Source organism: Xenopus laevis, chromosome 9_10S (genome assembly GCF_017654675.1).
Source record: "Xenopus laevis strain J_2021 chromosome 9_10S, Xenopus_laevis_v10.1, whole genome shotgun sequence".
NCBI lineage: Eukaryota > Metazoa > Chordata > Amphibia > Anura > Pipidae > Xenopus > Xenopus laevis.
Window position 1 is genome coordinate 77582172 of NC_054388.1, and position 23973 is coordinate 77606144.

At 37.3% G+C, this 23973-nt stretch overlaps 1 protein-coding gene across 14 annotated transcripts in view; it reads left to right on the top strand.

Moving 5' to 3' along the window:
- LOC108703050 (protein FAM126B) overlaps nucleotides 1–23973 on the top strand; it is a 53196-nt gene that overhangs the window by 16058 nt on the left and 13165 nt on the right. For 7 of the 14 annotated variants that reach the window (XM_018238976.2, XM_018238977.2, XM_018238979.2 and 4 more), the window contains 10 exons: nucleotides 4851–4950; nucleotides 8730–8793; nucleotides 14936–15019; nucleotides 18019–18120; nucleotides 18467–18646; nucleotides 19078–19158; nucleotides 20714–20829; nucleotides 21012–21107; nucleotides 22638–22754; nucleotides 23241–23328. In XM_018238976.2, coding sequence (XP_018094465.1) covers nucleotides 14969–15019; nucleotides 18019–18120; nucleotides 18467–18646; nucleotides 19078–19158; nucleotides 20714–20829; nucleotides 21012–21107; nucleotides 22638–22754; nucleotides 23241–23328 — 831 coding nt within the window. In that variant the 5' untranslated portion in view covers nucleotides 4851–4950; nucleotides 8730–8793; nucleotides 14936–14968. The remainder of the gene's footprint in view (nucleotides 1–4850; nucleotides 4951–8729; nucleotides 8794–14935; nucleotides 15020–18018; nucleotides 18121–18466; nucleotides 18647–19077; nucleotides 19159–20713; nucleotides 20830–21011; nucleotides 21108–22637; nucleotides 22755–23240; nucleotides 23329–23973) is intronic. The other 7 variants (XM_018238981.2, XM_018238983.2, XM_018238982.2 and 4 more) reach the window with 2 other exon arrangements.

Consider the following 23973-nt stretch of genomic DNA (forward strand, 5'->3'; position numbering starts at 1 on the left):
ATCTGTTCTTGATAATAATACAAAAGAATGGAGAATCTATCAATGCACAATCCCTGATCCCGTGCTTCATAAGAAATTTTGTATCTATGCAAGTGCATACATTTTCAAAAAACAAGGGTTTTAAGTTACAAAATGTTGATCATAAAGTTGGTAAGCCACCATACCACAGCAAGGTAAACCCCATATAGTGGTTCTTATTATTTACCTCCGGTCTTATTTTCCATAGCACCTTCTTGCATGCTAGCATTTCTTGGGAACAGTTTTTCCTGACATGTGCATTGGATTCAGGGACGGGTGTGTGGGTGCTACAACCTCATGGAAGCATATGCCTTATAAACCCATGTCCCAGTTTTTAAAAGAAATGGCAGGCCTGAGCCAGGTGGAGGTGAGCCATGGTAATAATTCTGCATTTTCTATGTACACAATACCAAGTATTTGTAGACCTTCAGCCTATGAGTAAGTGCCCACTTCAGGCACAAAACGTGTCAGGCTTATGCATGTCCTAATAAAGTCTTTTTAATTTTATAATTACTTTGGCTACTGAGTCACTAATGGATGGCCTCTTCCTATTTTTGAATTTTCAACATTGCAAAATATTGGCAAACCTTTGGACTGGGGGTTACCTTGGGAAGAGACCACCTTATATACTATACCATTATCATTTTCTTTTTTGCTTTCATTTTTCTTTTTGATTTTTGCTTCAAGAATAGAGCCACACACCATTATCTATGCTGTTATTTTCCATGTATTTAATACTACAATTTGCCCCAAGTTGGGGATAAGGCACTGTAGAAAGGTGTGGCAGTTGTGGGTTACACCTTAGTAGTTTAAAGGGTGAAATTCAATCAGGGTGATCACCCAGTCTTTCAACTGCCTTGTGCCATGCCTTTACTACATTCTTAATTGGGAGAGTGATCTTACAGAAGTATTGTGTATTCCTGTATATTAAATTGTGGAATTCCTCAAAGAAGCACAACGTCTGTGCCTCCAGTAGCGTAGCTGGATTTGGCTATAATAATGTGATGAACATATTTTGCTATTCATTGTGTGGAAGAAAATGTAATGATTGTTTGGGAGGAATGTTACAAGACAAGTTTACAAAGTGTGCCTAAGTAGAATAAACCAGAATCTTATTTTGCTTGAAAAAATCTTATTGGAGGCGCGTTATCAAACAAAGTGCCAATTGTTATAGGTTACCACCCCCAGAGAAAAGTACATTGGTTTTTGTGAATTACTTTCCATTAGTTGAGCGACCGGGTTGGGAGATTTATAGGATTAGCCTAGATAAATTGCTCTGTTCTATGTGGTGAAGGTGACACAGAAAAATAGTATTTATTGATTTTCCTTTATTTATCTAGCACCAGCTCTACATATAAGGGAAAGAGTCTGGAGGGAATTTAAGCTGAATAGATTTCCATTGTTGTTTTGATTGTGCATCTGCTGGAGTAGTAATATTCTTGCATTGAAGGACTGTGCAGTGCATTTCGCCACACTTTCTTGTACAACACAAAACTGATTTGTGAGTTCATCTGCTAGAAAGCTGTTTACAGCATTCTTTTATATTAGACGCATAATAATGTTTAATATGTGAATTAATCCATTTGCCTAGCCTGCTGCTGCAGCCTGTTAATAGAGATATAGATGCCTATGTATATTTATTTTATAAATTGTTTAAATTAGGGATGCACTGAATCCAGTATTTGGGATTCGGCTGAATCCCAGAACCTTGGTGAAAGATTCAGGCGAATACCAAATCCGATTCCTAATTTGCATATGCAAATTAGGGACAGGAAAGGAAAAAGTGGACAAAATTTTCATTTTGTTATGAAATGTCACGTGATTTCCCTACCCACCCCTAATTTAAATATGCAAATTATGATTTGGTTCAGCCAGGCACAAGTATTCAGACGAATCCTGCTGAAAAGGTCCGAATCCCAAACCAATCCTGGATTCGGTGCATTCCTAGTTTAAATGTTCCATACATACCACTACTTGTTTCACGTGTAGGGTTAACTGAATGCATAGAAATACAGATTCCTGTTGTCATGATTTCTGTTGTCATGAGGCAAGCAAAACAAAAAATAATTTATGCTGGCAATAACTGGGAATTTAAAAAATAATGGATAATTAAAAAACTTGTGCTTGATGCAACTCTAGAAGATAATCCTGCAACCTCAACTGGGAATCTGAGCTCTCTGCTAGCTCTCTTGCCTTTAGTTTAAGGAGTAACCATTAGGTTTTGCTGTAGCATTTCCTCTAAATATAAGCGCTAGAAAGCACTGCAACCCAAATTTAATTCCAAAGAAGCCTGCTTACTCTGCACCTTTTGTTATCATCTTAAAATAAATTACATTTGTTTTATTGAACAACTGGCAAAGGGCTGGAAGCAGAGGCTGGCAGGAGAAATGGAGCCCAAGCAGGGGAAGGATAGGCAGATGAAATACATGCAGACATTGACAGGTTAGAGAAAACTGTGAATAATTCCAGCAGATTGAGGGACAAGCTTAAAAAATGCAACACTGAATGGAAAGGTGTGGGAGTTGCAGCCACAGAGAGGGAGCAAGAGAATCACAATCTAAGTATAAAAATGCAAAGTACAAAATAAAAATAGGTGCTTGCAAATATCGCTGTGTGTTCCTTTCTTCAATCCGACTAAATTGAGATAATTGTATGCAATTCAATATTTAAAAAGTATGCTAAAAAATAATGGGGCCATAAATCATATTTAAAATTGAAATGTGTTGGTAGTACTTGCTTAAAATCACTAGATGGACATTTGCAGCAAATGGCAAGCATAATTGTGTTAATTTTGTGCAAGATTCAGTGACCTTTTGCATATGCAGTGACAGAATTCAGGGGGAAAATGCTGTATGGTTGGAAATGCTGTGGGGCCATAAGTCAGATTTAAAATTGAAATGTGTTGGCATTACTTGCTTAACTTCACTAGATGGACATTTTCAGCAAACAGCAAGCATAATTGTATTCATTTTGTGTAAGATTCAGTGCCCTTTTGCATATGCAGTGACAGAATTCAGGGGGAAAATGCTGTACGGTTGGAAATACTGCACTTGCGGATGTATATAAGCCATTAGGTCTCCACTTAAGCAGTACTCTTAAAACAGCGCCCATTTTCCAGTTTTAGGCGTATTCAGAGAAATAAATATAAATTAAAGGGGAACTATCGTGAAAATGAAAATTTTATATAAGCTTCATCACACTGAAATAACTTTCTAAATATAATAAATTAAATATTCTGAATGTTTTGTAAAATAATCACATTTATCTTCACTATCCCTCTCTCAGCGTCTGTTTCTCTTCATTCTGTCTTCTTGCAGGAGTTAGGTGTCAGATAAGCATTGACAGTTAGATCCAATATATATTATGGGAGGGCTCCTTTTGCCTAGAAGATGCATTAGAGCTCATTCTATTAAAATCACCAGACATCAGGTCTCTCTACGTGCAGGACTTGTGCAAAAGTCAGTTATTTTGTTTGTACTGGAATCCATTATTTGAATGAGCTCTAATTCATCCGCTAGGAAATTTTGTTGGCAATAATGTATAATATACAGTGCTCTGCACTGGTAAGGGCAGAGACACACGGTCAGATTCTGGGAGAATAGCTGCCTTCTGACAAATCTACTCTTCTTTAAGGCGACTAATCACCCGAACTGCCTTCCTCCAGCTATAATGTATATCGTTGGTGGGATGGCACTCGGAGCAATTAGTTTCCAAAGTTGCCCAAAGTTTCCTCGTGAGGAAGGCAGTTTGGGGAGATTAGTCGCCCCGAAGAAGAGTAGATTTGTCGCCGGACGACATCTCCCCGAATCTGACTGTGTGTCTCTGCCCTAAAAGCTATGTGTTTGTTTCAAAAAAACTACTGTAATTTATATATAAACATGTGTAACCATGGGACAGCCATTCAAGCTGGGCAGGGCTTATCTGTTATCTGCTATGTAACCTGTGACGTTTCACCTTTTTTCCAGCAGCTTGAATGGCTGCCCCCATTGCTACACAGCATCTCATTTATATAAACTATAGCAAATACACAGCTTTTACCAGTGCATGCTGTGTATTATATAGTGAATAAAGTACCCCCTATTGTAAAATATAAGGATATTATAAGTTACCGAGAAGTTTCATGACCATATAAAAGTACGAGGCCGAAGGCCGAGTGTTTTTATACAGGTCATGGAACTCCGAGGTAACTTCTAATATCCTCATATTTTGCAACTGGGGGTACTTTATTTATTATAATACACAAGTTTTAGGGAGTCATGTGACAGAAATTACATCAGAACTCACCATTTATAACTGATGACATCAGAACTCACCGTTTATAAGGATATAATTTACAAGATATTCATGGCTCTTGTGTATTATATGTTAATTACTTTAAAACACTTTAATTTTTCATTGTTACTGTTCCTAATGTATTTTCCATCTTGATTGAAAGAAGTTATGTACACAACATGAAAGGCATTTCAACACTTGCAAAGCTCAAAAATATAAACCACATCCTTCGGTAACAAAATCAAAGTTAAACTACATAAACCAAAAACAATTGGCAAACCTAAAATAACTTTTATATATTAAGCGAACCCGGCATATAGTTGTATAATAACTGTTAAAATACAATTCAAAGTTAAATAAAGTATTGTTCTTAGAAACAGAATTGCTTCTGCCATATCCTCCTTCATAACTGATTTAATTATTTTTGGCGCTTGGATTTAGGAGTTGGAGTGGTACGTTTTTGGTGACTCTGACTCCAGATACCCAAAATTGCTTCTGACTCCACAGCTCTGACAATAAAATATGTCTTCATGCTTTTTCTATTTTTCTTCCCTTTGTAGAGATCCACTGATCCCCATAAAAGGCATCCAATGCATTCCAGACATGAAGACAACCACTTTCCGCTGCTCTTAATAAATAATTGAGTTCTTTGCAATTCAGGTAAACAAACAAAAAACATTTTAGTGCTGTGTAGCTTCCCAGTATTATGTACATTGCATAAGTTGCCATATTTTTCCCTAAGAAAAGTAACAAAGCCCAAATTTATACCACACAAAGTTATTACCAAACATCATTGCAATAATTTGAGCAAATAATCATGTCGTGTGTATCATGGAAAAATTCATAGATCATTCTGTGAGTATAATTACAGCTGTTTTGGGAGTTTTGAATATATATATATATATATATATATATATATATATATATATATATATATATATATATATATATATATATATATATATATATTTTCCAAACCAGCACTCCCTTTAGTGGAATCTTTATTGTTACATGGTATCTTTTTCCAACGTTTCGATCCCTATTGGGATATTTTTCAAGGAAGATGAGAGAGATATATATATATATATATATATATATATATATATATATATATATATATATATATATATATATATATATATATATATATATATATATATATATATATATATATATATATATATATATATATATACACACAAAATATTGGTATTCTAATAAGCCATGTGCATTATTACATTAAGCTGATGGCACAGTGTCCTCTCTGGTACAACTGCTATATAAAATCCCTACCCCATTATCACCCTCTTTTTATTCCATTACATATGAAACATAATATTTATGACATTTCTAACGAGCAATAAGAGGTATCTATTCTCCCTGACTGGACTACAGACCTCAAAAAACCTCTGTGGCATAATCCTAAATGTTCTACCTTCCTCTCTCATCTTGGAAATGCCTGCACATGGCTTCTCTGTTGTGGTTTTAGCAGCTCAGTGCCATTTTCTACTGATAAAAAACTAGGTCCTATTGAGCAGATGCTTTAGTTTGGTGAATTCACCAAATAAACATTATTGCCTGATTCTGCAACCCACGGTGGCCTTGCCCAGTAGGATTCTGCAACCTCTCCAATGAATCTGTGACTGAGAACTGATCAGATATCAATGTAAAGGTGATTGTTTTAGTCCTATACTTGGGTCAATCTGCTGCCGACTACGCCAAGAAAAGCATATTTATTTTAGGAAAATGTGATGGCGCTGGCAAATGGCAATGGTATATGCTATACAAATTTATGTGGCTTGGGCGGGGAAGATATGCCCAACTTATTTACATTGTAGGGAAATGTAGGCTTTACATGTCCTTTAAGGTAAAAATCCCCCTCTGGTAAATTTTCAGTTGCTATCAATGCACATGCCATTGTTTGTCAGAAGCCTACATAATCTTTTAAATCATTTGAGCTGCTTCTTTGTGACCCTTTTGGATTTTAAACTAAGAGCAGACACATGACAATATTTAATGAATTTGTTCAGCCTTCACATACTGTTAGTGCCAGTAGCCCTAATCCCTCTGTCTCAGCAAGTCAAGGATCTGGATGTGCTGTTCTCACTAGATGACAGAAGGTACCTTGGAGTTTTGCCAAAAACCAGACACCGTGTATTCTAGTTCATTATAAAGGCTTCTTGTAGGATTATATAAAATGCATGTCTGCACTCACGGGTCTTAAAGGGTAAAAATAGAAAAGTAGATTTATTACCGGGAGACTAATGTTTTAGCTAGCAATCTAGCCTTTCTCAAAAGTGTATATCCATACACTGACTTCTATTATAGACTTACTGTACTGCAGAATGCTACCAGTATGGTTTCCTTGTGTGTTCTTTATACTGGCAAGTCCTGTCTTTTTATGCCTCTGTTATTGTACGATTGCTTCTGCAGTACAAACGTGGATCAGCGCCTGGGCAACGGAGAAATCAGAAACACTATATGGTGTAGTAAATCCCAATTAGGTTATATGACACCCCTTGTGTAGATATAGCTTATACTGGTGCAGTTCCTTGGATGAACTTTTCCTCTCCCATTAAATGTATCACCACTTATAATACACAAAAGCTATGAATATCTTGTAAATTATATCCTTATAAACGGTGAGTTCTGATGTCATCAGTTATAAACGGTGAGTTCTGATGTCATTTCTGTCACATGACTCACTGAAACTTGTGTATTATAATAAATAAAGTACCCCCAGTTGTAAAATATGAGGATATTAGAAGTTACCTTGGAGTTCCATGACCTGTATAAAAACACTCGGCCTTCGGCCTGGTGTTTTTATATGGTCATGAAACTCCTCGGTAACTTATAATATCCTTATATTTTACAAAAGGGGGTACTTTATTCACTATATATATACTTCAAAAGGGGGTACTTTATTCACTATATATACTTCAAACGCCTTCACCGACTCAGCAGAAATGCTTACTTACAAGACCAATATTAGTAGTATCGCATGTAATAATTCCCAGGTGTAGATCCTCCTCACACTGTACCTTTAGCTCCAAAAAAGGGAACATAGATATCCCATAGTTTAAATCTATTTATTATAAAAAATGTTTTACAAAGTTTTGCACTCGCATTTACAATGAAGTTCAGTCTCATATAATAGTCTCAAGCCCTTATGCAGGTTGGCCCTGGAGTGTAGGGAATGATGTTATTGCCGGCAAAGTATTTCTCTCCCCCTCTCTCTCTCCTCGTGGCCTTCCCGGCAGCTTTTGATGAGGTCACTTCCGACTGGCGCATTTTGCCGATCCTGCCGGCTTCCTCAGAGGCATGTTTCCCCAGTCGCTGATCCACGTTTGTGATTGAGACTTCCAGTTTAATTGAACCAAAAATTAATTCACCCTCGGAAAATTTGACAAAGGCAGCGTTTGGAAAGAATGTGTACTTTTTCTGGATCAATGCTTCTGCAAGCAAGTTAACACAAGACTTGGGACATTCTATCTGCTCCACCATACCTATAGTAAAATCCTTCCAATAAATGAGTTAGTCTTGGTACAGTAAATTGTGCAAGCATTTGAAAGATGAACCAGATAGTAATGTACCAGATTTTAAAAGACAGAGGTCTCTCTAAAATGCCGTTACTTGTGCTTTGAGGCACAGTAGTGATACACAGAGCATTTGAATCGTTATATTAACTTGCTGTGGCTAGTAGTACTTATGTTCTAAGGGACAACAATTACTACAACAGCCTAATTTGGCCCATCACTTGGCTGACTAGACTGTGTTCTAATTGGATGGTAGACGGTTGCTCAGGGCTGAAATAGAAATTGTCTATAACATCATCAGGAAGTCATTATACAACAGGAACCCTACCATGATTATCTGATCAGACAGGAATACAGGCAGTCCCCGGGTTACGTACAAGATAGGGACTGTGAATTTGTATCTAAGTTGAAACATATACATTTACTTATTAAATACAACTTAGACAGATGTCTGTCTTAATATAGTATTTATTTAGGTGATTGGGGTAGGTGATTTATTAAAGCTAAATGCTAATAAGGGTAAAGCAAACTACAGTATGTTACTGTAATTGCCCCGGTCTGTAATTGTGAGTTGTATTTAAGTCGGGTATATGTAACTCGAGAACTCCCTGTACCTACACTGTTGGCTACATTTAAACCCTCTGTGCACGTTAAAGTTTACCTACTACCACGGTAAATCATTTAAAAGGGCATTCAATTTGTGTGTCCTTATGTACACTAAACACATAATTAAAAATCTATGGATTTTCCCCTTTTTTTTTTAAATGAAATAGTAAGTATAAAGTTTCCTTTTTTACATAACCTTATCAGTAGTTGTCTACATATTTGAATTGTAAACTTAAATTATTTGTATTTACATTATATTTATTATATTGTATTTTCTTTATATATTCACCACAATAGATATTCACACATATATTATCAGGATTGTTCCAATGTGCACAGACACAAAAGGGTGCCTAATACTGTGAGTATGTATGTATGTATAACTTTATTTGTATGCCAATATCAATAAAGGGGACCTGTCACCCAGACATAAAATGCTGTATAATAAAAATCTTTTACAAATTAAATATGAAACCCAAATTCTTTTTTTTTTTAATTTAAACACTCATAACTGTTATAAACTCTTACAATTCTCAGCTGTCAATCACATATTGCTTGCCCCTCCCCTCTGCCTTAGGCATTTCTCTTTCCATTCTGCAATTCTAGATGTCACTACCCTTCCCACGTTCCCCTCTCTCCTCATTGTGGAACCAGTGCATGGGTGTGGGCTTCAGGTGCCCCATACTGGCACATACACAAGATTTTGGGGTGATGCAAAATTTGTCTTAATAACAGTGTCCACTAAATGGCACCTGTCTGCTCAGTTTAATTGTTAAGTCTAAAAAAAAAAAAAAACCAAGATGTAGATAATTTATATAGTGCACTAATACCATCAAATAGGATTTGGAATTATTTATTTTGTTGACAAGTCCCCTTTAATATAAAATCCCCTCTTGCTTCACCTCCTCAAGTTAACCGGGTTGTCTTTGCATTGTCTTCGTTTGTTTTATTGACCTGCGCTTCACTACGAAATATATCACCTAGGATAATTTTCATTAGAAGACAAATAAGCCAACCTTTACAAAACCACTATATTCTACAACATAATTAGTATTTCTGTATTGTATTAACCAGGACATTGTTTCTGCTTGGCAGTAGACCTTGTACTATTTCTGTTTGTTCTCTTTAATTGCTGTCATAATACCAGCTGCCAGCATGAGAAATATATGTGATACACTGGCAGTGCAGAATTGTGATGGGTGACCTGCATCAGCCAGGCCACTTAAGTCCTAAAGGAATGCTTTGTACCTTGTGAACATCACAAGACAAAGGCAAAAAAATGCAAGCATATTCTCTAGTGGCATGTAAAAATAAATCTTGAATTCTACAGTTTAGGGTCTGTGTAAATTAAAATGTCATAGCCATATACACAGTTCTGCTGGTTTTGTAAACTGTGTACAGGTCTGGTGCTTCTGATACACCTTATACAGTATTTGCTTATTTTCATAGAGGAATGTTTCCTTTCACTTCTCCCCATGTACTGTATATTTAATATTTAATTTAACCTTGCTCCATTTCTTATTTTAGTTTATAAGAAAGAAAAGTGAGAATGTGAATATACAAATTTGCTGGATCCCCATTGTACACTGCTAGCTAAAAATAGCAAATATCTCTGTTGTGACTTTGATTAAAGCTGTAGCAACATCTTTACGGACTAGTAAAGACAATAAGTTAGCATACAGTGTTTTTTAGTAGTAATTGAAATATGTGGAATGAACATAAAGATATTGTAGGGGTCATATATGACCCTTGGGTGGAGGGGGGGGGGGATACAGGTGGACACTAGAGAATGCCTCTTAGTGCTCATTTGGGAAGCCCTTGTGTCCCCCTGCCTGTTGTGCTCTACATTGAGCACCTGATGAAAAATCCAGTACACTCCAGATCAGCATATGTTGCTATTCTGAATGATGTGCAAGGTAGGGGGCAGGAGGGTGGGCGCCTAGCGCCTTCCCCTTCCACCCTTCACTTATACAGCAGTGACCGATTCAGCCTGCTCTGTATTAGTTAAGGAAGCATACATTTTCTGCGCTCTGAAACAAAGTGCAGAGGCCTGTGGTTATTTGTACAATTCCCCCAGCAGTGAGCAGTGTGCAAAAAAAAAAAAGCCAAATTACAACCTTTTTTGCACTTTGCACACTATGTGGGCAATTGGTTTTAATATTTTTTATAGTTTTATAATTATTTGCTTTTTTCTTCTGACTCTTTGCCGCTTTCAAATGGGCGTCGCTGACCCTCTGTAAGGCTACAAATGTATTGTTATTGCTAATTTTTATTACTCATCTTTCTATTTAGGCCCTCTCCTATTCATATTCCAGTCTCTTATTCAAATCAATGCATGGTTGCTAGGGTAATTTGAACCCTAGCAACCACATTGCTGAAATTGCAAACATAAAAAATGAAAACCAATTGCAAATTGTCTTAGAATATCACTCTCTACATCATAGTAAAAGTTATTTCAAAGGTGTTCATCCCCTTTAAAAATGATCTATATTTTTACGAGTGAGACCTAAAATATAATCAGATTTTCAAACAATTCCTAAAAGTAGACCAAGAAAACCTAGTGAAACAAATCAAACAAAAATTTTTATATTTAGTCATGTATTTATTGAAAAAATCCGTCTGTGTGTGGCAATAGGAAGAGAATTCTTAAGATTATCATATAATTTGAAGGTGAAATTAGAGTCTGGTGTTTTCAGTCCATGGGATGACAATCAGGTGTGAGTGAGAGACGCTGTTTTATTTAAAGCAATGCCTGGTTCCACACAAAACACATTTGTGGATGTGTATAATGGCTCAGAAAAAACATCTGAGGACCTCAGAATAGTTGGTGATGCCCATAAAGCTGGAGACTATCTCTAAAGAGTTTGGAGTCCACCAATCAACTGATTGTGTAGAAATAGAGGAGATTCAAGATGTTGTTACCCAGAAGACCATCAAAGATAACTCCAACTGCAAGGCATATAATAGTCCTAGAGGTTACAAAGGGTAACTTTTGAGTAACTGAAGGACTGTCTCACATTGGTTAATGTTCACGCGTCCGCCATCAGAAGAACACTGAACAGCAATGATGTGTATGGCAGGGTAGCAAGGAGAAAGCAACTATTCTACTTGATCATTTGGACAATCCAGAAGGATACTAGAAGAATGTTTTGCAGTCGGATGAAGCCAAAATAGAACTCTATGCCTTAAATACGGACCGTTACATTTGGAAAAAGACAAACACTTCAATCCAGCATAAAAACCTTATCCCATTTGTGAAACATGGTGGTGGGAGTGTTCTTGTTTGGGCCTGGACAAGTTGCCATCATTGATGGAACAATAAATTCTGAACTATACCAGAGAATTCTAAAGGAAAATGTCAAGTCATCTGTCCATGAACTGAATCTCAAGAGACCGTGTGGCTCAATTATTAACACTGGGCAAATTTGCTTGTGAGCAGTAACCCATAGCAATCAATCAGTGATTGGATTTTTTCAGGCAGCTGCAAGTAGAACAATGAATGCAACAATTTAATTATTGCCATGGGTAACTGGCCACAGGCAAATTTGCCCAGCGCTGATAAATGACCCCCAGTGGGTCATACAGCAAGACATAGATCCTAAACACACAAATCATTCTACCAAAGAATGGTTAAAGAAGAATAAAGTGAATGTTCTGGAATGTCAAAGTCCTGACCGTAATCCAATTGTAATGGTGTGGAAAGACCTAAAGTGAGTGGTTCATGTGAGGAAACCCACCAACATCCATGAGCTGAATCTGTTCTTTTATGGAGGAATGGGCTAAAATCCCACCCAGTCGGTGTACAGGACTGATCAACAATTACCACAAATATTTTGGTGGAATTCTGTTTTTGAATGTGGAGCTTGTATTTACACCAGTTTTGACACCTCTTTTACTCCTAAAAAATGCTTTTGTGAATTCCCCCCATGTCTCTTAAAAATTAGCTACGTTTGTTACCTTTAGAATCTGTAATAAGGAGGTGTCCTCTTAAGGTTCATGTTCTATTCCCTAGATATGAGAGGAGTGTATTGGTTCCTGTTAATGATGTGTGCATTGGCTACGAAACTGGTGGTGATGGGGTTTGAAAAGTGGCCCACCATTTCAGTTTAGATTGGGGAAATACACTCTTACGTTTCTCCTGAAGATTCCCTGTGTTAAAACCAGAGATGCGCACAGAAGTAGCATAAAGAACAAGATAACTCTAGAGCGAGTCTTTCAATGGCAACATTTTGCAGGTACCCTGATATTCATGGGCATATAAAAAACTGTATTTGCAACAATTCCCACTTTTCTCCACTACTTCCTTTTGTCTAAATTCCATTTGCAGAATAAGGTGCAGGGCACAAGATAGCAGAGGGGAGCTGGAAATTACACCTACCTCGAAGAAGTGTTCATTTGAGGGCACCCACTGTTAAACATAAGTCTGATTTTGCCTAATATATTGAATGCCAACACTGTTTAGGTTGCAATAACTTTTTGCAATTCTCACACAAACGCTGATATCAAACACAACTTGTTCATGATTAAACAATGTGGCCATTAAATCATGTGCTATCTGTGGCATCCACAGGTACTCCGGAACAAATGCAGCATCATAGGTGTAGATCAACAACATATTGATTAAAATTTTTGTGCCTAAATAATTTTACTTGTGTTGTTAAATCCTCAAGAATCTAGCAACCTCATCTCACTGGATATACAACGTTTTTTCAGCAATCTGATCTCACTGGAAGCACCACATTCCTGTGGCATTGGATTTAAACGTAACAATAAATATAAAGCTTTGCAGAAGTCAAACTTGTCTTTTTTGTGTGTTTGTTTTCTAACGTTGTACAGTTGGATACAGAAGTTTGGGCAGCCCTTGCTAAATTACATATTTAGTTACTATTGCAAGTGAAAAGTAGTAGCTACTGTAGCAATCCGTGTGTTAAATAACACAGCTTTCCGATTGGAACAAAGAATATAGCAGCATGTGCAAATGTTTGGGCACCCTTCCATTTGTCCAAATATAAATACAGTTTTTGCAAGGCCCCTGATCCTAATTTCCTCATTAGACCTTAATAGCCATTAGGAGATGTCACTTGATGGCAATAGCAGAGGTTAATAACATTTCTGATATCCCAAACTACGGGCTGTTTCTTATCACCTGAGGGAGGACCTGACAATAAAGCCAGCTGATGCCTACAAAGCAGAAGAATAAGGCTATAAAAAGATTACAACACTTCCAGCTCACAGCTGCCATTATCTGTAATGTCCTCAAGTAATGTCAGTTCAGGAGAACTTTAGAAGTCAAGGCAAGATCTGGATGACAAAGAAAATTTTCATAAACAACTGCATGTACGCTGGTCAGAAAGGCTGAATTAAAGTGACTGTATCCCATAGACTACGTTTTATCCCGATAATCCAAAATTTTAAAAATGATTTCCTTTTTCACTGTATTAATTAAACAATACATTGTACATGATCCAAACTACAATATAATCAATACTTATTGAAAGCAAAACTAGCCTCTTGGTTTTTTTTTGTTTACATAATCTTTTACTGGAAGTAAGGTATGAAGATTACAATTATAGAAAGATCCGTAATTCAGAAAACCCCAGGCCCCGGCCATTGTATATAATAGGTCCTATACCTGTATATGTAGAAAGAAGAATGGATACCACTAAATATCTGCAAACTGTGGATGCAAGTGTGACAAGGGGATCCAGCATGTTTACTTGAAATGCCACCATGAATGAGCAACTTGAAGAAAATCAAGCTGAATGTTTTGGAATTGCCCTCTGGCACTGTTAGTTGGTTTAAAAGAGTCTAGGTTTTAAAAAGTTTGGGAGTAATTCTACACTTTACGTATTGTATAATGAAAACAGTTGAAATAAACGTAAAAAACAATTCTATGAAACGCAAAATATGTTATGTATTTACATCTCAAATTGTGTTGCCGAAGTGTATCCCTTAATGGACAGGGAATTTATTATTGAATTGAAAGGTTTTTTTCTTTTTCATTTCTGTTGCATTGCAAAAAAAAAAAAACCACAGTAGCAAACGCTCTTAATCGTGTATTTTTTCTAATTTTTAGCAGGCCATTACATCAATTCATGACATGAAATATTTGATTCATAATGTCTCATAATAAAGGGATGCAACGAATCCACTATTTTGGATTTGGCCGAACCCCTGAATCCTTTGCAAGAGATTTGGCCGAATGCCGAACCGAATCTGAATCCTAGTTTGCATACGCAAATTAGGGTGGAAAGGGGAAAATATTTTTTTCTTCCTTGTTTTGTGACAAAAAGTCATGTGACTTCCCTCCCCGCCCCTTATTTTCATATGCAAATTAGGATTCAGATTTGGTTTCGGCCAGGCAGAAGGATTTGGCCAAATCCGAATCCTGTTTAAAAAGGCCGAATCCCGAACCAAATCCTGGATTTGGTGCATCTCTACTCATAATTTTATGTTTTTTAATATAATGTCTCATAATCTTATATTTTTTCTTCTTTGTTTAGAGAGATAAAGAGAGCAGTGGATGTAGTGTGAAGATGCTGGGATCTGAACGTGGTGTAGTGGAGGAATGGCTCTCCGAATACAAGGTGAGAAATTCAAATGGTTTTTAATAGATTCTGCCTACTTTCAGTAGATGGAGCATGCAGGAAACTAACTGCAACAAAAATGCTTTCAGAAGATAACTGCAGTACTTTGAAAAAGATTACTTCTTCAGATTTCAATCAGTGAGAATAACAGTAATATAGAACAATATAAATTTTTTAAGGGTAAAAACATTTAAATGGAAATAAATTTTGTCCATTTAAATATTTCAAACTTTTTTTTCTATTGACCAGTTTTTCTGGGGGGAAATTGCAATGGTCCCTGGAAAAATCACACCATTCTGTTGATATTTGTAACCCAGCACAATGCTGCAAGCAAAATGTTCTAATTGGGAATGAGTGGTGTTCTCTTAGGGCTAGTCCACACGGGGAGATAGCGACGCGTTTGCGGTCGCGGCGACAAAGCGCCGCGACAGTCGCCGCGACCAGCGCAGGCGACAGTTTTGTATGGGCGCCTATGTAAAAACGCCTGTGCTAACCACACGAGGCGATGCGCTTTTCAACAGTCGCCTGAAAAAGCCTGGCGAGGCATTTTCAGGCGACTGTTGAAAAGCGCATCGCCTCGTGTGGTTAGCACAGGCGTTTTTACATAGGCGCCCATACAAAACTGTCGCCTGCGCCGGTCGCGGCGACTGTCGCGGCGCTTTGTCGCCGCGACCGCAAACGCGTCGCTATCTCCCCGTGTGGAATAGCCCTTAAGAGGGCTTTTCCATTATTGGTCTCAATGCCAGTTATTATTAGCTGTTGCTATCTCTAGGGAGATGCTGAGTATCTGTCCCCGAGGGACCAAGTAAAACAGTAGATGCCAAAACAGCACCATTAGATAACAAATGTATAAAATCAAGTGACTGGTAATCCATAAAAGAGGCCAGCAATTTGTGTCACCACACTGTATATTTTGTTTTTTTTTAATTTGATTGAATTTTTTAAAGGTTATGCTTTAATTAACTACATAATAATCTTGTCATTAAATTCTTGATGATTTAGATGTTCTGTTCTTTTTTTCTTCTTAAAAGGGTTGTTCACCATCCAAACACTTTTTTTTTTTTTTTAGTTGCGTTGTTGACAGATTCTTCACCATAAACAAAGATTTTTTTTTCAATTTCTTTCCATCTATTGTTTTTTTACTGTTTTACCAAAATTAAAGTTTAATGTTTGTGTCACCGGGGTTTCAGTCTAGTCTGGCAGCTCAGTGATCCAGGAGAATTCTGAACTGTTAAAATTTACTACATTTAATTCATACATTTAGTTGATAAATTTCTCGGCAGTAGCTTTGGAATATTAGCAACTATTGTATAAACAGCTGCCTTTAAAGGGGAACTGTTTCCAGATATCACATCTTATATGTTTCTGTTCATGGTATGCAGAGCAGATGTGCACAGTAAAAATTGCCTTTTAAAAATAACACATTCCATTTTGTAAATAATGGCTTTAGCTCACCCAGTAACTTTCAACCACCCTCTTTCTAATCCTGTACAGCCACTTTCCAAATGCTCTTCGTCGGTGACATGTCATCAGCCTAGCAGTTGTCTCCACCCTCAGACAAAGCCATTCAGCTCCTCTTTGCTTATGCACCACAATCTACGGATTTCAGTGCTGGGTGCAGTGAAATTGCCTGACTAGTACTGATGCTGGACGAAGCAAAGAATCCCTCCTGTAACCAGTCTGAATCCTTTTTGCTCCCGTTTCATTTTGCCCTGCCACACTCCTCCTGTCCCATCCCATTCCCTGCTCCGTCCAGCATTAATTACAGTGTCTATGCTAAGGCATACGACATATTAAAAAGTGCGTTTACTATGTCGACCTGACAATTCAGACTTCGCTCCTATCCACACAACTTCATGCTCCCTCCCTCAATCTAACTCTGTATCCCCACTGAGTACCCCCATCCTTGATTCGTACGATTTTCGGATCGTGTGTGGAGAATCCCGACATTTTTCGTCCGACGGAGATCGGTTAAAAGATTTCTGTCGGCTGACGATAATATCTCTGCATGTATTGCTTTTGTCAGACATAACTTTCTTACGATTGCTGTCAGGGGCAGAACATCGGCTAATCTGTTCTTTCTACTTTATTTGATCTAAAAGGTTAGTGGCAGATCTGGAGATGGGAAGTCCGATAGTTCGAGGATTCGAACGATTGGATCTTTGCATCTATGGCCAGCTTAAGACGCAGGTCGGAGGGCAGGTGAAAAATTATGGGGCAAGAGCTTGGAGGATATTTGACACTGGGGAGAGCACAGTGATTAAATGGCATGCATGGAAAAAGTTGAAAGCTGGCTTATGGTGAGCGTTGATAGAGAAAGAAGGTTAACATTAAAAGGGAGAGGCGATAGGTGTAAGTATGAGGGAGCAGGAAAGAGCTCAGAATAAGTGAAGAATGGTGCTGTGAAGAGGCACGATGACTTGTTTGGGGGATGGAGGGTGGATGGACACCATATTAACAAACAATTATGACTGACTCCTCTACCACAGCGAGGATGAGTAGCTAGTTTATGGTCGTTGTCTGGATGACCTAGTAGGTAGGAGAAGGCATTCCCACTCTGCTCAAGCCTGAATACAGTTTTAAACCAGCAACTGAGAATTATGCTTTTTGTGAATAAATATAAGATAGTGCTTACAAATTACTGAGGCCATTTTAATTGTAATTGGTTTGATTTCACATATATTGCAGCAATATAAGTGACTTTTTAATCAAGGATTGGCACGATTGTTTCCCTTTAATGAAACTCAGGGATTCAACATATCAACTAAATGTATCAATTTAGAACAGTTAAAGAGTCAGTAATTCCCCCCCCCCCATACAGAGCTGCTTTAGAAGGTTAGAAATTAAACTTTACGCTTCCCTATTAGAAAAACTGTCACAAATGGAAAGTAATTGCAAAAAGTCTTTATTTCTGGTGATCTATCTGAAACCAACTGAACTGAAAAAAAAGTTTGAAGGTGAACAACCCTTAAAAAATGATAATTTTCTTCTTTCACTAGGTATTACCTGAAACTCAGCTCCCTGCTTATGCTGCAACACTCCATCGCAAGAAAACACTTGTCTCTGCCCTTTATAAAGTTATTCAGGACCCAAACAATGAGGTTGGTTTATGCTATATATTTAATGCAGCTTTCCCTAATTGTTTTGTACAGACGCCCATTTCAAGTATATTATGCAATGCTAGCTGATCAATGGTATTGTAGCTAGTGCCAGGTTATTTTTTCTCATATGTGCTGAAGTTAAGGAATGTCATCCAAGACCATGAGGAAAGCAAGTAAAGAGAGGACTTGCGTGTTTATAATGCACGTTGCTATCATTAGTAAGTTTAACATTCTGTGAGCCTATTATATATTTATATTATATATTTATAATATATTTGCAAATGTATGGTAGTTCAGGAACTGTCATCAGTTCTACGAAAGCTTCAGATTTTTTGCTTACATGCAGCTTCTTGAGCCTATATGCCACCAGCTTTTTGAGCTCTATCGCAGCTCTGAGGTACGACTCAAGAGATTTACCATGCAGTTTTTGCCAGAGCTGATCTGTGTCTACCTACGTCTCACTGCCAGCCGTGATCGACAGAGTAATGGGTGCATTGAAGCTCTTCTCTTGGGCATTTACAACCTGGTAAGCATGGGAATCCTCTCAATGTAAAATTAAGATAATCTAAATATTGAATCTGTAATTCAGAGTTCTCCTGCGTTTCTATACTATACTATAAAAGTGATGGGTTTTGTGATGTGAGACAGACTGGCATCCTACAGGCTTCCAGCTGACAGTGGATGTAGTTGTAGTTCAGCGTTTACAGTACTATAAATTAGGCATCCTTGTGATTCTTTGTTTCACATAGATTACTCCCGTGTCCGTTTCCTATAGCCTTGGGAAATATCTTACACTCCCTAATCTCCCTACACCCAAGGCACTAGACTTGGGACATGGGTTTATTGGGCCTTATTGACTGTATACATCTATTCAAATCATTATTAGTACAATATAAAAAAGTAATACTATAATCTGGATATGTCATTATTCTTACTACATCTACCTGTAATTCACAGGAAATAGCAGACAAAGATGGCAACAATAAGATTTTATCTTTTACCATCCCATCATTATCTAAGCCTTCTATATATCATGAGGTAAGTGCAACGCGGGGAATGGAAAGCTGGTTATGGGAGGTGGAGTACTTTACAGTTTTTTTGTGTATCTACTGCGTTTTTTTTTTTAATATTATTTTTTTATATTACTTTTAGAAGCCAACGAGTAGAGAACTAATTACCTCAAAGTTTAGTGTCCGGAATTTTTTAAAATAATGCATCTGTTATATGATTGAAGAGAAGGCCATCAAAACAAATGCTGTTTTCATAATGTTGTGCAACTGTGAAGTGGCAATGCTGTCGCAATAATTCTCCTTTGAAACCACTATCTGTAATTTTTCTCAAGTGACAGCAATCCTGTCTACCAATTGCTACAGAGTATGAGAGCTGCCAAGTACAGCACAGGGTTTCTATGACAAGGAAAAAGTATTGCATTATTTACAATGAAGTAAATGCCTTCAGTCTGTCACAGCTATGTGTGTCACCAATACCAACTTATTGTTGAATTGACTACCCTACGGTACTACTCTAAAACAGTAGTGTCAACAGGCACAAAAGACAATCTGCTGCAGGACAGCTGTTCATTTTCATAATTGAATAGCGCACATAATGATTTGCAAAAGCTAATTGGCTCCGTTGCAGCTAAACTTGTACCTAATATATCAGACCTAAATACAGTTTGTAGCACTGAATGTATCCGTGATTATTTACATCCACATTGGTAAATCGTGTGATAATTACTGCAGTGTCAATTGTGCTGGAAAAGAATGCATCTTGGGTAAAAAAAAAAAACAAGGTGATTCTGGCACATTTTCTTTACATTCATAAATGAGAAGAGCGGGTAACAGAATTATTTGCAGTATAATTCTGTTACCCGCAGTAACAGCAGTATCTTTTTAAACATATAGTGGAACTGCAGTTATGTTTGAAAACTCAATGTCCTTGGATAAACATTTTGTGCTCTTTTATTTCTCTTCTGCTTAAATGCATGGTGTCCCTGGCACAACAGAAAATTACTCTCAGTATCTAATTCACATAATCATTTTTAGAAACAAAATGTACTTATTTTATTGTTTCTGCTGGACTTTCTAACCTTTCAATGCTAAACCCATTGTATTCTAAACAGTTTATCTGTTACCTGCTATGCAAATGTTGGCCCTATAGCCACATTGTAACACATATAAACCTGGATGGCATCTGGTAAATTCATAATGTTTTTTTTTCAGTCCAGTAACATAAGCTGTGTAGAAGCTCTCCCTCACACCAGTATCCCCAAAGCCATCTGCATAGTCTTCAGTAAAATTCATTATCCAACTTACCAACCTCCAGGCCCTCTGAGGCTCACTGCTATAAACCTAAGGGTCTCTGCAAGTTTTCATTGACCTTACTCTACAGCTTCTACATCATTGTAAAAGTACCCACATCACATACCAAATTCCTATTTTTTATAATCTTGTCTCATGCTGGCTTGTGTCACTAACAGTTATCAGTAAATTATGTTTCCAGAATGCTTTGAAAGTTCTTCATCATTCTGCCCATTTTTGTGTGTTCAATTTCTTGGTTATGTTGGCATAACTTCTTTTTTTTTTCTCATTAGCCTTCATCATTAGGATCTATGGCTTTGACTGAAGGAGCCTTGAGCCAACATGATCTAATTAGGGTTGTTTATAGTGACCTTCACCCTCAAAGAGAAACCTTCACCGCACAAAACAGGTGAGCAGTTATGCAACTCTCCCCTGCTTGCATAGATTTTTTTTTTCTTTTAGTTGTTTTATATTTGTTACTTGCCTGTTGGTTGTAAGCCAGTATTGCAGAGAGTTTGTTTAGCAAACAGATATGATTTCATAGTTCTCATTAATTACCTATTTTTAATGAGTTATTTTGTGTATTCTTAGGTTTGAAGTGTTGAGCTTCCTCATGCTTTGCTACAACTCTACTATAGTCTACATGCCACCTTCTTCTTATCAGTCCTTGTGTAGGATGGGCTCCAGGTGAGTTAGACAGGCCTTTCTGCAGTCTTTTTGTTTTTATATGAAAAACATTGTCATGTCAAGTGTCACTGTAGTCTTATGCTTAAAATCGAGGTTCAAAATGGGTTTGTAGCTTATGGCCAATTTCGCACACAGCATCTGTGACCTGCCAACATGGCTTGCTGCCACTTTGGTTGAGTCACAGGAATGGCATTTACCTTTCAATGCACACACAATAGCAGTTCATTGCTTTTTCCACCAGAGGTTTTCTACAAGTGTATATATAAAAACTGCTTTCTGACAGGCTATTGTTTCTCCTACTCAATGTAACAGTCACAGTGGGACATGGATTTTTACTATTACGTGCTGCTCATCTGCTGTTATCTGGTTACCTTCCCATTTTTCTGCTGATGGGCTGCTGGGGGAGAAGGGAGGGGAGTGATATCACTCCAACTTGCAGTACAGCAGTAAAGAGTGACTGAATTTTATCAGAGCACAAAGTCACATGACTTGGGGGCACCTGGGAAAGTGACAATATGTCTAGCCCCATGTAAGATTTCAAAATTAAATTTAAAGTAATCTGTTATTGCTGGAGCAGCACTAATAACTGATGCATTTGGAAAAAAAAAAAAAACAAGTTTCCCATGACAGCATCCGTTTAATATTTGTGCCATGCATCACATTTTGCCCTATTGCTTTTTTAAAGGCAACAGATCTTCGTGTATTTCAAATGCTTGTAGGTGGATCGTCTTGACCTCAAAGGCAATGATGAGTGTGTCAGTTCGACTGAACAGTCACTGCACAGAGCCAAGTATTAAAGGGGTTGTTCACCTTTGATATATCTTTTAGTATGATGTAGAGAGATATTCTGAGACAATTTGCAATTGAAATTTTTATTATTTAAGGTTTTTCAGTTATTTAGCTTTTTATTCAGCAGCTCTTCAATTTGCATTTAAAGCAATCTGGTAACTAGGGTCCAAATTACCCAAGCAACCATGCACTGATTTGAATAAGAGACTGGAATATGAATAGGAGAGGCCTGATTAGAAAGATGAGTAATAAAAAAAAAAAAGTAGCAATAACAATACATGTGTAGCCTTACGGAGCATTTACTTTTTAGAAGGGGTCAGCCGCCCATTTGGAAGCTCCAAAGAGTCAAAAGAAAAAGGCAAATAACTATAAAAATGAAATAATGAAAACCAATTGAAAAGTTGCTCAGAATTAGCCACTCTATAACATACTAAAAGTTACTTGAAAGGTGAACCACCCTTTATGAGAATTAAAACATTTGACCAGATCTGGCACTTGCGCTTCTTGGTGAACTCCAAAATTTGTAGTTTAATGGGAACTATAGACCTCTTAGAACTGATATGATTTAGAACACTGTCCCCAACCCCTTTTTACTCGTAAGCCACATTTAGACCTAAAAATAGTTGGGGAGCAACACAAGCATAAAAATGTTTCTGGCTGGTGCACATGTATATTAAGTGGATGAAAGAAATGTGAGAAAGTTTTGGCATAAAGTCGGCTGATAATGTACCTTTGCTGCAGGCTTTGTGTGAGTGGCTTTCCAAGGCAACATGAAAAGTGCTGGAAGGACCTTTGTGGCCGGGTGGTGTTGGATCCAGAATTTATGGTGCAGCTTCTCACTGGAGTTTATCATGCTATGTAAGTATTCCTCGAGTTTTGAGGTTTAGAGCCTCGTATTTATAAAGGTGTCACACATATAAGAAGCAGCTTCAGATCTTACCTTAGTACAGATTAGAGACTTAATTTTCTAAATTTTTATTAGTGTTCTTTTAGGTTTTCATGGACATTCGAGCTTCAGGGTAGGTTTCTAGACTTAAGACTTTATGCAGACATAAAGTCTTCTGCTTTGATAGTGCTACTTTCTCCATGGAACTCGTGTAAGAATGGCTCTTGGGTTTAATTACAATTTCTCCTGCATTACAGCCCATGTAAATACGTTGAAAACTAAATGTCCCAGTAATGCCTATGAACACGTAGTCTAAATACAAGTCTATTACTCATTATTGATTGTAGTACAATCCTTATGCCACATCAACTTATGATTTCAAAACACCTTATTTGTAATAAACATTGTATAATGTGCTCAAAATGAAAGTACCTATTATCCTTCTTTCCTTTTTGCAGATACAATGGGGAGTGGCACCTAGGGCAGGAGGTGCTGGATGATATAATTTACCGAGCCCAGCTAGAGCTTTATTCCCAGCCCCTGTTGGTAAGTGACTGGTCTCAATGCTAAGACCCTGACAGTAGAAGTCAAGCTTTATTGATATTAATAACAAAACTTGCAGTAGAAAGAAAGATAATTATCTAATCATTGTTATTGTCTATCCATATTTTCTAAAGCTGCATTCCTCTGCTCTTCCTTTGAGAAATGATGTCTTTTATATGAGTCTCCTCTGTATGTCCTTTGTGTAGGATAGAATGTCAGACTACCTATTTCCAAAGTCTTATGACACAGGGTTGTTTATGACTGGAGCAAAACACCTGTCTCTTCAGACATCTGCTACCCATTCTGTTGCAACACTTCTGCTTTTGGAAGGAAATTGTTTCACAACACCTTCCAGTACTATATTAACTTTCCAGCCATAGACAATATATTTTCCATTCATGTAAATGGGAAGATGTATTTTGCTTTGAGAGCTGTGGTTCTCCAAAAGCTAAAAACATTTATTGAGGCATTTAAAATCCAGTGGCATTGATGAATTTCTCTCTTAGAACTAAATCACACACAAACCCCTGCAATGAAACAAGACAGGACTTATTTTGCAAAACCTGTGCCATTGATTGTGGTGTAGGCATGCTACATATATTGTGAAGATATGTATGAATTGTAACTCAACCACCGAACCCCCCTTAA